This window comes from Engystomops pustulosus, chromosome 4, assembly GCF_040894005.1.
Source record: "Engystomops pustulosus chromosome 4, aEngPut4.maternal, whole genome shotgun sequence".
In the NCBI taxonomy this organism is placed as follows: Eukaryota; Metazoa; Chordata; class Amphibia; order Anura; family Leptodactylidae; genus Engystomops; species Engystomops pustulosus.
Window position 1 is genome coordinate 163,254,362 of NC_092414.1, and position 15,520 is coordinate 163,269,881.

General features: G+C 39.8%; 1 protein-coding gene across 15 annotated transcripts in view; it reads right to left on the reverse strand.

Moving 5' to 3' along the window:
- PPIP5K1 (diphosphoinositol pentakisphosphate kinase 1) overlaps nucleotides 1–15,520 on the reverse strand; it is a 116,304-nt gene that overhangs the window by 86,860 nt on the left and 13,924 nt on the right. For 13 of the 15 annotated variants that reach the window (XM_072148386.1, XM_072148380.1, XM_072148385.1 and 10 more), the window contains exons 2-12: nucleotides 14,565–15,079; nucleotides 11,201–11,396; nucleotides 9,562–9,652; nucleotides 7,552–7,637; nucleotides 6,705–6,859; nucleotides 5,754–5,855; nucleotides 5,509–5,670; nucleotides 3,199–3,320; nucleotides 948–1,049; nucleotides 502–588; nucleotides 207–282 (exon numbers count right to left, since the gene is read on the reverse strand). In XM_072148386.1, coding sequence (XP_072004487.1) covers nucleotides 207–282; nucleotides 502–588; nucleotides 948–1,049; nucleotides 3,199–3,320; nucleotides 5,509–5,670; nucleotides 5,754–5,855; nucleotides 6,705–6,859; nucleotides 7,552–7,637; nucleotides 9,562–9,652; nucleotides 11,201–11,396; nucleotides 14,565–14,720 — 1,335 coding nt within the window. In that variant the 5' untranslated portion in view covers nucleotides 14,721–15,079. Of the gene's footprint in view, nucleotides 1–206; nucleotides 283–501; nucleotides 589–947; nucleotides 1,050–3,198; nucleotides 3,321–5,508; nucleotides 5,671–5,753; nucleotides 5,856–6,704; nucleotides 6,860–7,551; nucleotides 7,638–9,561; nucleotides 9,653–11,200; nucleotides 11,397–14,564; nucleotides 15,080–15,183; nucleotides 15,490–15,520 lie in introns of those variants that run through there. The other 2 variants (XM_072148374.1, XM_072148373.1) reach the window with 2 other exon arrangements.

The following is a 15,520-nucleotide window of genomic DNA, read 5'->3' on the forward strand; positions in this document are numbered from 1 at the left end:
AATCACTGAAGCCAGGAAGGTTAAATTCATACGACCGTCAGAGGGACGTATATACAGCCGCAAGCTTCCTGGAATTATACTTACAAAATATACCTGCTAGGACATACATACAAATTCAACTTAAGAACAAACCTACAGAACTAGAATCTCTCATGATTTGTGCTGTTTTATGGTGTTTTTATTGTAAACTGTGGGAACTGACATACCTGTAGTTGTTCAGGTTTCTTTAATTTTAATTTTCCGGTCTTGTAACCATCATAATGTTGAAATAACTCAAAAAACCTAAAGGCAAAAAAAAAAAGAAAAAAAAAAAGAAGTTGCATAAAATAAAAACATTTCCAACTAATGAGCGTTTCCATGCACGTAAAAGCTACTCCTCTGCTGCCCACAGTTTCTTCAAGAATATTAAAATACCTAAGCCGTGAATTTAAAGAAGTGTTTTCTAAACTGCATATTGTACATAATTGGAAAGTTAAAATGAAGCAGCACTTATGCCGTTACCTCGCATGCCGAACTTCCATCTTCATCTTTTGCTTTGGCGTCCGATCCCCATGTCGAATTATTGCAATTACACATCGCAACTCCATCCTAAATGATCAAAAATATTAACTTCATACACAGATAATAGAATTAAGTAGCATATTTGTGAGTGGGTAGTGGCTGCTCAACAACTTAAATGGCAGTACAATCCATTGTTTCAGCAGCCAAGAGGCAGCATCCACCATGAGGCAATCTTCTTATATTGGCCTACTTCCTTCTATCAACTCTTAAAATTATGCTAATGTGTTCTTTGTCTTCACAGGCTATAAGATTGTCTGTGCACACATTAGATGCATGGCCACCTTTACTTATGCAACAAAACATATAGAACATAGATATATTTAGATATAGGTGTATTTTTTACATTTTGTAAGGGGAAACAAAAAGACGAAAATAATGCTACTCACATTGTGCCAGAAGTGGTTGGTACAATAGGTATATCCTCTGCCTCTGTTGGAATAGACCAGGGAATGTGAAACTGTGGAGCAAGTTCCCTCATTATTATATTCCTAAAATAAAGCAAATTAAAGCCTTATGAATTTGTACATTCCTTGAAGAGGATTTCCCACAAAAATACTCTTCATAAATAAAGCGCCTAACAAACCAAAAAATCATAATATCACCTGATATGTCAGGAATTATCTACTTTTCTTATAATTAGTTGTTATTGAATCCACCTCAGTCAAGGTGCAAAGGTGGACACACATGTTCAGTCTTCTTTCTTTCCACATCAACCATGCTCCCTCTTTGATCTCCCCAGCCCACTGACTGCCGAAATCTGTGCTGCCACAAGATTGGAGATGAAGGGACGCCAATGGAGTAGGGACAGGGGGAATAAGTGCTCTGTGGGGCATGTAAGAACCAGAGACCCCGATGACGCCCCCGGTCGACTTGCACTTATTTTGCTGTATATACTCGAGTATAAGCCGTCCCGGGTATAACACGAGGCACCAAATTCTACCACAAAATATTAACTTGAGCATAAAGGTAAGGTAGAAGATACACAACCTCCTCCAGTAATGAAATGCCCCGCAACCTCCTCCAGTAATGAAATGCCCCACAAACTCCTCCAGTAATGAAATACCCCAAGCAGCCTCCCCGAGTAAAGAAATGCCCCAAGCAGCCTCCCCGAGTAAAGAAATGCCCCATGCACCTCCCGTAATGAAATGCCCTGTAGCAGCCACCATAGTAATGAAATGCCCTGCAGCAGTCCCCCTAGTAATAAAATGCCCCATGCAGCCTCCACCAATAATATAATGCCAGTAGCCTTCCCAAGTTAAGAAATGCCCCGCAGCCTCCCGCAGTAATGTAATCCCCCCACAACCTCCCCCAGTAATGCAAGTGATGCAACCTCCCCCAGTAATAAAATGCCCTGCGGCCTTCCCCAGGACTCGGTACCAAGCTCGGTGGGTCCTCTTATTTCTTGTCTTCACATGAGTGGACAGAGACGTGTCCATGCACTCTGCCTGGGAACACACTATGACTTGGTTTTGTCTCTGCTGATGACTTCAGAGTGTGTCGTGGGCAGAACGCAAGGATACGTCTCTTCCTGCTCTGTTACAAGTGAAGCTGCAGGGAGCACCGGAGGGTAAATATATACGTTTATTATTTTTCTATACTCGAGCAGAATCTTAGTGGGGCTTTTTCAGGACAAAAACTGTGCTGGAAAACATGGTTTATACTTGTGTATATATGGTAAATATGGTAAAGATTAATGTTAAATCTAAGCTAAAATACAAATAAACATATTACTGTATTCACCCTGCTCGGAGCTACCCAGCAGCATTAAGGGTGAATACAGCTATATACTAGCAGTAGATTAGTAGATTTTGTTTACCAACTATGTCAATATTAAGCTTACAATTCTTCCAATAGACAATTGTATAACTTGGGTATTCTATTAATATATTAATTTATGTATGGCATATTTTATGATTATATATTCACAAACAGTTTCAGACGTCCTCTTAATAAAATATTTTCACACTCGTACTTCTTTTCATTAGAATCCACACTGACATACTTTCTTTATAAATGCCTGTGTGCATTGATAATATTTACCACTTTGGATGACTGTTTGCAATACAAACACTTTGTGCAGGCTATAGACAGGATCCAGAATTGCAAAGCAGATTTGTCAGTCCTTTTGTCTTGACAAAAGTTATTCTACTTAGCAGTGTAAACATTGGGGGCAATACAGGCGGTCCCCTACTTAAGGACACCCGACTTACAGACAACCCATAGTTACAGACAGACCCCTCTGCCCACTGTGACCTCTGGTGAAGCTCTCTGGATGCTTTAAAATAGTCCCAGATTGCAATAATCAGCTTAAAATTGTCTGCAATGAAGCTTTATTGATAATCCTTGGTCCTATTACAGCAAAAAAATTTGAAACTCCAATTGTCACTGGGGCAAAAAAAAAAAATTGTCGGGAACTACAATGATAAAATATACAGTTTCGACTTACATACAAATTCAACTTAAGAACAAACCTACAGTCCCTATCTTGTATGTAACCCGGGGACTGCCTGTACAGCAGACACCAGCATTAGTTTTTACTATACTTCATTTGCTTCTAGCCAAAACACATTTATTTTGTTCAAAAAGGTTAAAGTACCGAATACCGCCAAATATATAAACAGCAAGCTAGAAACATACCCCAGTATTTTGGCACAGTCATCATAGTATTTCATAGAGTTCTTCACAAAGCTGAAACCGTTGACATCGCAAACAAAAGAGTGTCCATTGGCTCGGAGTAGGTCAAAGCCGCAGACTGTTTGCTGAAAAGATAAAATATATATTCTATATTATTAAAAGCTAATGTTTTGTAAATCAGATCTAAAACAGTGAAATATGGATTTTTACTAGTGCAGTTACAATGTGATAAGTGAGGTGGTATCCAATGCACAGAAGCAGTTTCTTCTGCTCCCGCAGATTATTAACAATTATGCCTTCGCCTTTCACACTGCCAACGGCTCTGCAAGGATTAAGCAGAGCCGCTTGGTCCGATCAGACCCAATACAGCTCTGCCACAGACATCTGCCCCCTCAGGGAGTCATTTTCCCCTGTAACTGGGGAATCTATAGGAAAAACTAGGAAAACTTTTATAAACAAATGAATATTTCCCAATAAAATTTTAAAACATTGCAGTAAAACATTTTAAACATTGCAGTACTCGCCCTGTTTGCTCAAGACTATACAAATTATATATGAAAACTACTGACTCAAAATAGGGAATTCATATATAGGGGCTCATTTACTAAGGGTCCCGGAGCACACTTTTGTCGGACTGTGTGCCGTTTTTGGGTTTACCGGCTTGGTCAGGTATTTAGCAAGTGTCTGCGCCGGGATTTGCGCACATATAACATTGATTTTTGGCGCAGCTGTGCTGGCTTCCATGCGACACATATTGCGGGGGCGTGCCATTGGATGATCTAACTGATTCGGACTCAACGTGAATTTAACATTCAAATTGTGTTGCAGTTCATCCACCATGAAAAAGATGGTGAACTCTGTCGGAGCTGAGCGGCGAAGCGACACATGCAAGATATTGGGTGACCGATCTTAGTGAATCGCTGCACAGTACATTTTAGTCGGACAATGCACTTTTGGTGAACTCCAGTGGCCGGGTAAATGTGCCCCATAATGTTTATTTTGAGTTAATTTGAAAATGTAAAAAATATATGTATTATACATTACAAAAAAGCCTATGTGTCAGACAAGAAAAAAAAAAAAAGAGGTTATGGCCCTTACGGTACACAAAATGCCCGCTCATTAAAGCCTTTTCAGGCCTCATCATTGAAGGGTTAAAGGAGTTGCTCCCCTTTCAAATAAATATTGTTTGTATAATGAAAAGTCATATAAATTTCCAATATATTTTCTGTAACTTTTCCTGATAATTTTCTAGATCTCTGCTTGCTTTCATTCTATAAAAAGCTTCTGTATTGACTTCATGTGGATAAAAACCAGTCCCTGGTCATGTGATGTCACACAGGTGCCCCGCACGTTATATCACACAGCTCTGATTATTCTATGTGATACTACTGAGCAGTGCACCTGTGTGACATGACATGACCAGGGATTGACTTTTATCCACAGGAAGTTAACAATGAAGCTTCTTATGGAATGACAACAAATAGAGATCTAGAAAAGTGATGACGAATCGAAACAAAAAATATATTGGAAAATTGTGTAATCATTATATAAACAATGTTTATTTGCTGAAATGGAAATACCCCTTAAGTTAATTATTTAAAACATGTTTATAAATGAGAAGCAGCCCTGGTAAACCAATTATGTGGCAGATGTTTAAGGTTAGTTATGCCTCATTGGGTAATAATTCTGACTTCCTTGGTCTTTCATTTAACTTTGAAGTGTACAGTAAAAGTTACAAGGGTATAATGTGTCTACTATACCAAGAGTTTAACATCCAATTCCTGTGATTTAAAGGAAACCTACCACTTTGGATAGGGCATCTAAGCAGCAAATGCCGTGCACCAGGTCAGGGTGAGCTGGTGCCGGCGCTTAGCTTCGTTATGTTCTTAAACGGTTTTTAAGCATTTAAATGCTTTATTAATCTTTATATCCGAAGTAGCTTCCCCGCACCGTGGTCCGCACTCGGTGCACCATGAATAGGAAGTGGTCGCGCGCATGGTGCACGGCATTTGAGCTGGTGCACGGAATTTGATGCTTAGAAGCCCTATCCGAAGTGGTAGGTTTCCTTTAAAGAAAATCTACCATCAAAATCACGGTATCTGGATCCTCATAGATCCAGAAAGTGTGACTGGGGTAAGCATAATTATAAAAGTTGTTTTTAGAAGAAAGGAGGCCATAAATAACGGATAATCACAGTGCCTGGTTTATCATGCTTGATTTTGATGGTAGATGTCCTTTAAAATACTCCTACTCTCTTATATTGCAAGTATGCACTGTATACAATAATGAGTTCATCATTCCCATTGCATTAACCTTGAAGGCCAAGCAGACTTTACGGGCAACCAGCTTTTCCATAGCAGTCAACATGACTGGATAACGGATTTCCTTCCCTTCACTGTCACGTTCCACTTTCCCATCCAACGCTGGAGACTTCCGGGCCTCGGCATGAGCATAATCTGGACCAACTGTATATACCTAAATGACATGTAAAGATTACTAATGTAATATTTCCACAATGACAGAATAACAAAAAGCAAGATATGAACAGTACTTTTCACCTTAACATCAGTACCATCAGTTGGCATGAATTCTTCATAAATATAAGATCCGGTCTTCCTAACACTGCTCTCTGGAGAATAAACACTGCTGCGACTGCCAATCTGTAATAACAAGAGACAGTGTTAACTTCACACAAAGTATAACCACTTGCCTTGGTCTATTCAAAGAGGTTGGGGTTTTTAGAGGCTGTATAAAATTTGTATGTAAACACTATAAATTTGTGCATCATTGTCTTTCCATTTAACTTTAATGTCAATAATTACAAATAGACCGTATTTTTAATTTTGTGTAAATTTCCACACATAAATGAGCAAACCATAGGCTTGGCAGTATGTTATACATTTCTCATATTAGGTCTAATGCTATGTTATCAGTATAGGTTTGTAACTTTTCATTTCATTTGTTGGGTTTAGGGGTTAGCACTAAATCCTTGCAGCGCTGGAGACTTGGGTTCATGCCCAAGGGTCAACATCTGCAAAGAGTTTGTATGTTCTCTCCGTGTTTATGGGGTATCCGCTGGGTTCTCCGGTTTTCTTCCTACACTCGAAAACATACTGATAGGTTGATATTGTGGGCCCCATCGGGACAGGGACTGATTTTGCAAGCTCTGTGCAGCGCTGCATAATCTGTGTGTTCTATATAAATTATTATTATTTATTATTAATAGTATTATTATTATTTCTATTCATTGTCTGAAAGCAATATTTTGCCTAGAATATAAGATTGTTCCTTTTTTAAAGTTTTCATGTATGAAACCGGACTCTTCCACTGCAGGTAAGACACGTGTATGAGGCAATTCACTTGCGATATACATTTTTATTAATACATAGTCATCACTCAGTAGCAGAAACTAGATTAGTTCTAGGTTCTTGAAGTTAGTAATCTTGTTATGAGATGAATCATTGTGTAGGAAACCATAGTCTCTGAAATGTATACATCCAAAGATTTACCTTCCTGAAGAGCCTCTGGCTTCCACCTCCTGCTGATGTTGGGTAATAGATATATACATTGTGATCTTCAGCACTCACAGGCTTTTCTACAAAGGGTTTAGGAAATATTTCTCCATTCACCTCTACCTGGTCTTCACCTTCCACCAGGTTACACTCTGTAAAAAAACACTTCAAATTAATATACATCTTATAATGTATTAATTCATTAATGCAGGTCATGTCCCCTGTGCAGTATGCGCTATGATCACGGCTATCCATCTGAAGGCTGAAAATAGAGTTGGGAATTAAACCAACCACAAGCAGTGCCACCCTCAACACCATGTTCATGTTAGGTGACTTTAGAAGTTACTTAAGAAGAGGGTTAAAAGCTTCATAAATACAGAATTCAACACAAGCATCATAATCTTTATTTTTATCAAATTCCGTAGCGCTTTACGGATTATGGGGAACATATACAGATAAAATAAGACATTACATAGTAGTAACATGGTCATATGAAACAATAGGAGTGAGGGCCCTTTCCCACAAGAGCTTACAAAATATCATCATATTATTGAGATATACTGTATCTGCGTATGTACTGTATATATATTTTAAAAACAAATTATAGAAAAAATCCAAGCAAATAAAAATCTTTGGGAAATAGGAAGAAAACATTTACAAATAAGGGATAGCATGACAGGTTCCATAATAAGTGGTAAGTTAGTCAACCTTGAGCCTAAACTATACCATAAGCCTTATAACAAGTTCTCTCCAATGACAGACAGACCACAGAATTTATGTCCAGATTAAGGGCAGTTTTTGGTAGATAAATTTGCCAATTTCCATATATGTGGTGTAAACGTACCATCGGGCTTGTCAGGATCTCTGTTAAGTACAGCATATCGAGGAAGATCTATTCCTTCTTGCTGCAAAATGCGATATACTTCCCGTCTACAGATAAAGGAGAAACTAAAATTAGTAAGGCGCAATACACTGATTGACTTCAGCCTCTGTCTGCAAATTTTGCTGGATATTACAGACCTTTAAAGGAAATCTACAATCAAAATCCATCATGATAACCCACTTACACATAGATCCAGGCACCGTAACTGTGGTAATCCTGTTATATTTGTTGTCCATGGCCTCCTTCTCAAATCATCTTTTATAATTATGCTAATGAGCCTGAGAGGCTACCCTAGCACATCAGTGATCTGGCTTTACAGACTGTTACACTGTTTCACCCCACCCCAGCAAGTGCTCCTGGTTTTATCATGCTTCATTTTGATCGTAGATTTCCTTTAAGGGGGTATTCCAGGAATATGAATGGCTGAGACAAACATCCATAATGCTTCAAGTAAATAAATACAACAGACCTAAATGTCATTAATCACAAAACAGAGCTTAAAGAGTTTGCTTTTATCACTAACTTTAATGGGCTTACTAAAGTAGGCGGAATTATCTCCAAGAAGGCAGTCATCTACAACTACAACTCCCATGATGATTTAGTTCTCAGTAGCAGCTCCTCCCTCTTATGCCCTGCTCCCAGTGATGATATAACAGACTGTCCTGCTCTCTTACCATAGTAATGATGTGTAAGTGGCATCACTGCACATCACCTCACTGAGATGATGTCTCACCACAGCACTGGCCATACTGGATGTACTGCAACCTACCCACTACAGCCAAACATAGTGGTGATCACATGACCTGCCCAGGCAAGTGCAAGACATATGATGTGTGATGTGGACATGTGACCAGCGGCCATCTTCTGCCTTTTCCACAGGGAGACAATGAATGGACTGATTAAAGGGCCAGCAACAATTCAATTCTTCATTATGGTGTATGCTCACAACATTTGACCGCTAAGGGGAGCAACATTTTAAGTAGGAACGAATTACATATTTGCTTATATTTTAATGACCCATTTGAATATAAATTATGCTTTTTCTGTGTTTGCGTGGTTTCCTCTGGGTCCTCCGGTTTCCACCCAAACTCCAAAACATACTAGTAGGTTGATTAACTTGTGAGCCCTATTGGGATAGGGACTGATTTGGCAAGTTCTGTGTAGCTCTGCTTAACCTGTGTGTGCTATATAAATAAAGGAATTATTATTATTATTAAAGGAATTATTATTCTTGGAATACCCACTTAAAAATTGTCTAAATCTGCTGTGCATGCAAATGTCCCATACAGGAAAATAGATGAGGTAATTGGAACTTTAACATGCCCGTTCCTTTGTTGTTAAGAGTTACTAGCTTCCAGCAAACACATCTAGCAAAAGTTTAAATGGGACCTGTCATAAAGATTTCACATTTTCCCCCAATGAAAGGCTCCCATAGCATTTTAATACTATATCCCAATCTGCTTTAATAATTCCACCATAATTCCACCTTACAATAGACATTGCACAATTGATAAAGAGTGGTTTTCCAGGAATTACTATTGATGGCCTCTGCATCGGTCATAAATTTGTCAACATATTGACAGAGAACACAGAGACAGAATATGTTGCACCCATGTCCCATTAGTAGCAGACATGGCTCCTGTTTAAGCCCTCACGTACACATCAGTTATGGGGACAGTGATCTAGTAGGTTAATTTTGCGGCCGGTTTATGATCTCCATAGATGTCTAGGGCATCAGGTCACACTGTGTCTCACAGCACCATGACTGAGCCAGGTGGGGCATGTCCTATATTTTGCCTTTGTGTGGAGAGAGGTGTGAAGTGCTCACCCCTCCTCTCTCCTGCAGCCGGCCAAATGCTTTGCCCAGGTTACGGTCTGTGTGCATGAGGCTGAAAGTGAATGGGTGTCCTGTCTGCATTATACAATATATTAAATAACAAAAAAGTTTACTAACCAAAACCAAAAACCAACCTGTCTTGGATGAAATACTGCATATCCAAGTCATTGATCAAGAATGGATTGCGGAGCTTTGAGTAAGCAACAGCTTTATCCAGTGGAAATCCTATAGAGAAAACGGACTGTTAACAAATCTTATCAAATCACAATTTACCTGCTATCCTAAAAACACTGTCTAGTAGTCAACTGTTGTCTTGATAAAAATGTTTACCTGGTCTTTGTAAGTATAATTTTTCATGTATATGTGTATAGCAGTGCTGAGTGTATTCATGTGAGTGAATGTATGTAGAAGACCTGAGTGCGTGCATTGATGTAGCAGAGTTGTGTATTTGAATGGATGGATGTTGAAGAGCTGTATGTGCTGTGCTTGTGTGTGACCAACAGGGAAATTTTAATTGGTGCAAAATATTATTAGCATTTTTATGGATGAATAAATCTGGTGTGCATCTTATAATCCGATAAATACGGTAAATGCTTTTTACCGAGCACAGGATGAGCCACTGACAAGAGATGCAAATTTACAGGTCCATACACCTCAGGTATGGATCAGCTCACTGGTGGCACCTGTGTCAGCAGCAACCAGGTCCACAGGAGTGAGAAAGTGTTTCACACTAAAACATATATATGCACCATCCCTCTATGACACGGTGGAGGATTTGGAGGGTTTTGAGTGGTGGTAACCTCAAAAAGACCAGCAGATGAGTGTCAGTGTGGGCTTTAACCTTGTATGTATGCTGCCATCCTATACAAAGTCTGAGGGACTAAAAGGTTGTACTTGGCTATCTATTAGCCGTTTTGACTGTTCATATGGCAGCAGCATGGTGATGGGGATGATTATAATATGCACAAACATCCACATACCCTGAACTTGAAATTACTTCATTATTTCCCATGTGAAGGGTAGGTATAAATATAGGCTTACATTTTTCATGATGTTTACCATATATAGTAAATTAAGGCAAGTCGATTTATTACAATTAACTACCACCAGGATGAAGGATTGTAAACCAAGCACACTGACATACTGGTGTGTGCCTCCTCTGGCAGGATCTGCTCTTCTTTAAGCTTACTATGCCCTTGTTTTTTTTTTTTTTTTAAAAGGCTTTAAAATTATGCAAATAAACCTCAGGGGCTCCATTAACAATAACATTCATTTGCATAATTGTTAAAGCCTTTAAAAAGAAAAAAAAACTAGGGCATAAGAACCTAAGAGAAGAGCGGATCTTGCACACACCAGTATGACTGTGTGCTTGGTTTACAATCCTTCATCCCGGTGGTAGATGTACTCAAAATATGTATTTCATATACTTTTTTGAAATACCTTTTTGAAATTACCAGCAGAAAATTTCCAGGTTTTTGGATACAAGTCGATATAGGTTTTAATTTCTGACCCGGTCCAAAAAAAAAATCTTTCATAGTATACACATCAGTTCAAAAATCCCCATGCACTGTGTGTATGCAAAGTGAAGACCAGCTCTCACAAAGCGGTCACTAGATACCCCTCATTAGCTGCTCAGCCATCCAATTTAACTGATTAGCTGACAGGATGTATTTAATTATTAAAAAGATTTTGAAGCCTGGCTAAATAGAAGCCTCGCAAGCTGTCAGGAGTAGTGACCCCAGAGTACATAGCACCGCACAGGGGAGACCTTACCTTTAGAGTGGAAAGAGATGAGGCAGTCACAGATAGGCCACTTCTCCACAGGTTCATTAAGGATAATATCTTCAGACATGATAACCACAGTGATGTACTCAAATTTGCATAGACGCTCCAAAATTTGCGTCATGGGCTTTGACTTGGACTTTTTTGTCATGGCACAAATTCCCACCACGATCTGGCGCTCCGGAGGCTGCATTGAATGGACAGACATCTCAATATAAAAGTTCTATACATCTACAGCAAAACAATAACAGCATTACATAAACAGTGAAGCCCAAATTTATTTTCATTGCATGAAGACGCCTATAAAAGTTCATATTTATCAAGCACCAATGCCCTCAGAGACAACTGAGAACTTCCCACTGAGTAGCAAGGCGTATCCGGACCAAAATCCAGGGTAAAAGTGCAGGTCCTCATTTAATGGAAAATGTATATGTGTTTTGGCAGACAAATTTGTTCTGCCTGTGAAAACAAAAGACGGGAATCTCACAGCATAAAAACACTGCACAAGAGGGGAGTCTATAAATCATACGAAAATATGATGCAAGGACTCCCTTCTGCCGGTCGAACTGCAACACTGACATAGTTACACTTCTTACAGTCGCTGCAGTTCAACCAGCAGACAATATATCATATTTCTGTATGATATAAGAACTCCCGTACTGTGCAATGGGTACAGGCCGTGAGATCGGACCGCCACACATATTTGTTTCCACGGGCTGAGCACATTCGGGTGTCTACCATTTCCCAACTCCCCCAGAAGTATAAGCAGCATTGTGTAGAGACTGGGACTCATCTCCCAGGGGTTACTGACAGGATAGTTCTTCTGCATACAATTGGTTACCATCAATGCTGTGTAACATAAAAGGTGGCTATAGACACAAGATCTCATACAATGGTGTGCAAAACAGATTAAAACTGATCCATCATATGCATAAACTATCCTGTAACCATAGTACAGAGCCCATGACATCATTGTCAGCTAAGCCTTTCATGTACTAATGCCTAGGTGATGCGTCCGCTAAGCTCCAGCCATTTGTAGAACATGTAGACATTACCTGAGACAACAAATGCTCTTTATCTTGGAAGAGATGGCTACAATCCAGTGTGGAAGCAAAGGACATCTTACATCCAATAAATAAGGTGACAGATATCTCCTCAGCTCCCTGGGAGCTTCCTTAGTAATATCCCTGAGGTATTCCACAGAGTCACTCTCTCTGTGGATAGACAAACTACTAACACTTCAATCCTTCTTGTATTTATCGCATTTCGAAATTGTAAACCAGGGGCCAGAGTCCAAAACCTCTGCTTAATCTATCTGCTTGTTATCTAACACGCCAGGGAAACACATCTACCCTAGAAAATGAGTTACAGCACTCTTAATTTGTGTGTTTATCCCCATAAGTATGGAGATCAGAGAATCACATGGAAGGGATGTGCCCAAGCCCACTTGCCAAAATAAAACCTGGTTACAAATAACAGCTCTCCCCAGACCCATACAGACTGGGGGGAAATGAACCAAATGAACCCAATGAATCAGCCAATTTTGTTGGGGTTGGTTACTAGTGTGTTTGGGTCCTACCATTTCCCTGATGGAAGATATTATTGGAGCTAAGGATCAGGTAGCCTGGAATTAGATTACATAATACTTCTGCTGTCAGTCAGGTAACACTACCTGTAATTCGAGTGAGTGTTTTGATTCTGTTTTGTAACGGAACCAAATCTCACTGGGGCGGCCCGCAACCGATCGCATATGTGTTTGTATGCAAACGCGTGCGATCACCAATCAGCGCCCGGTGTCTTGCATTTACACTATACAAGACACCGGGCGGTTTCAGTCCGTTTGAAAATGCATCAGTTTTTTACCATTTACCAAGTGCTTGGCTGCTTACAAACTGTTTATCTATTAGGATAATTGGGAAAAACAGATAAAAACGATCAAAAACGGATAAGTTTTAAATGGACTGAAAACACGTGCTTAAAAACGGACCAAAAAAAACCCGCCATGTGTGACATCACCCTTAGAGTTGTGCCTAAAACCTAGCACAATTAAATTTATTGAGCCTCTCTCCACTTCCTTTGAGCACAAGCTACCACTTAAAAGGGTGGGCGTGAACAAGCCCCATTTGTTAACAGGGGCACAGGTAAGTGCAGTTTTATTTTTTTAAACAGCCCCATCTTGGCCACTAAGAAAGAGAAAAGTCTTGGAAAACCCCTTTTATACAGAAATGACTACTCTATGTGCGATTTGCCCCCTCTCTCCTTTGCTTGTCTATCCTTTACAAATTCTCAGGTGCAGGGAATTCGCCGTGCACACAGGGCTGGATTATCATTCTGTGGGGGGCCCACAAAATTTGCCAGTCTGGGCCTCAAACTTCCTGATGGCGGCCCAGTTTGCCAGTACTACTGATTTATATAAAGGGCCTACTTTAATGGGATATTGAGAATTAAATTTGTCAGGAGCAGTAATAACACAAACTTTGGCTACTGTCAAGGAATTTTGGAAAACAGATCATGGCAAGTATAAGACAAAAAAAATAAAGTGCATTCAGTCCATGCTCGGTTCCTAATTTCCAACGTCACTTCTGTATATAGTTCACAGACACTGTCGTTTTGGCCACAAATATTGGCAAGTTGTGGCACCTACTGATGTCACTTGTTCTGTGTAAGCAAAACCTGTTTAAGCCACTAAATGGCCACAACAGGTATTGTGACTGGTGACACTTATGGGATTTCCGAGAGTCAATAGGCTACAGCAGCATAACTGGAAATTGGGAGTTGAAGCAGGGCAATCGCACTATATTAATCATGGGGTAAACAGAGAACCCCTGTAACTGCTTAAAGGGGTTGTCCAGAAGGTGTAAAACATTGCTGCTTTCTTCCAAAAAGAGCTCCTCTGCTGACCATGGGCAGTGTATGCTATTGAAACTAAGAGCCATTAAGCTCTATGTAGCTGAACTGCAATACCAGCACAAACCACGGTCAGGTGTGGTGCTGTTTTAGGAAGAAAGAAGCCATGCTTTTCAACCTCTGAACAACCCCTTTAACTAGGTCCAACAAATGCTTTGCTTTTCTAGCTCTTTATTGCTTAAAAAGAAATATCAGTATAATATTCCACTTCAAAATGTAGAATATTTTAATAATTTCAGATTTTATAGTAAGGTACTGGACTTTGTAAGGAAGTTATGGCATACATTACTTGCAGCCATGGATAGGCCAGACCCCTGCATGGTGCCTTCCATACAAATTGTATTATAAAATTAAAAGAAACAAGACAAGAAGACACATTTCTTTGAATTAACATGTGTGGATGAAATAAACTACTAAACAAATTGTCTCAAAGTAAGATTTTCCTTACCGTCTCTTCCTCATCCTCATCTTCCTCTTCTTCGTAGAATTCAATCTCGTCCGGATTCATGTTTGATTCCAGGAAGTCTGTCTCATCATCTCGGGCACCAACAAAAAATCTGGGTGTCGAGCTGTCGCCCTCGCAGGGTGGGGTCAGGGATGACATCACAAACTAGTGGGCCTAACATCACGCTCTGGAACCATCACGTAAAAATAGGACAGATCTTGTGAAAAGATGGGGTCACTTCTAAGGCCTCCAGCTTTAGGGCAAAGGGTTTAGAAGCAAGGTGAGGATGCATGAGTGGTAAGGGCATGCCCAAGGGCTTCTAACTATGTGAGGAAGCACAGGTTTAGCATGCTCTACATGTCTGGGTGATATACATCATTTATTAGTTAGGAGGCATTCAGTTGTGGAAAATGCTATTGTCATCTATTCCTAGAAGCAAATTACTTGTATACCAATGTGGAAGTTTACAGTCCTGTACGTGATTTCTGCCAGACATCAATCTTCCAAAAAAACTGCTCCTGGAACAAACAAGAGAGATTGTTGAATCTAGGAATTATCATCAGACACAATGTAATGCAAGAAACTGGAACTTATATGTGTAATACACAAAAGACAAACTTACTCTACCATAAACGTCTCTATGTCAGCAATCTGATCTGTGTTACTCCAAAGAGGTGAAGAAATAAGATAATATTGTTCTGTGTCCTTCAAGACTGGCTTACATAAAAAACCAGCCTGTTCAGCCAAGAGCTTGCTGAACTGATCATTAGTAAACAGCAGTTCTCCTCCGCTCTGCACATGCACTCAAGGAGAACAGGAGTTGGAGGTGAGTTAAAGTTCTGCCATCTCAATAACCTATGGCTCGCTGTGCTCCACGCTCCACCCCACCGGACAGCTGTCTCAGCACTTCAGAGGAAGAAGCAGCAAGAATCTGGAGTGACAGTATGCAAGATCTGTGC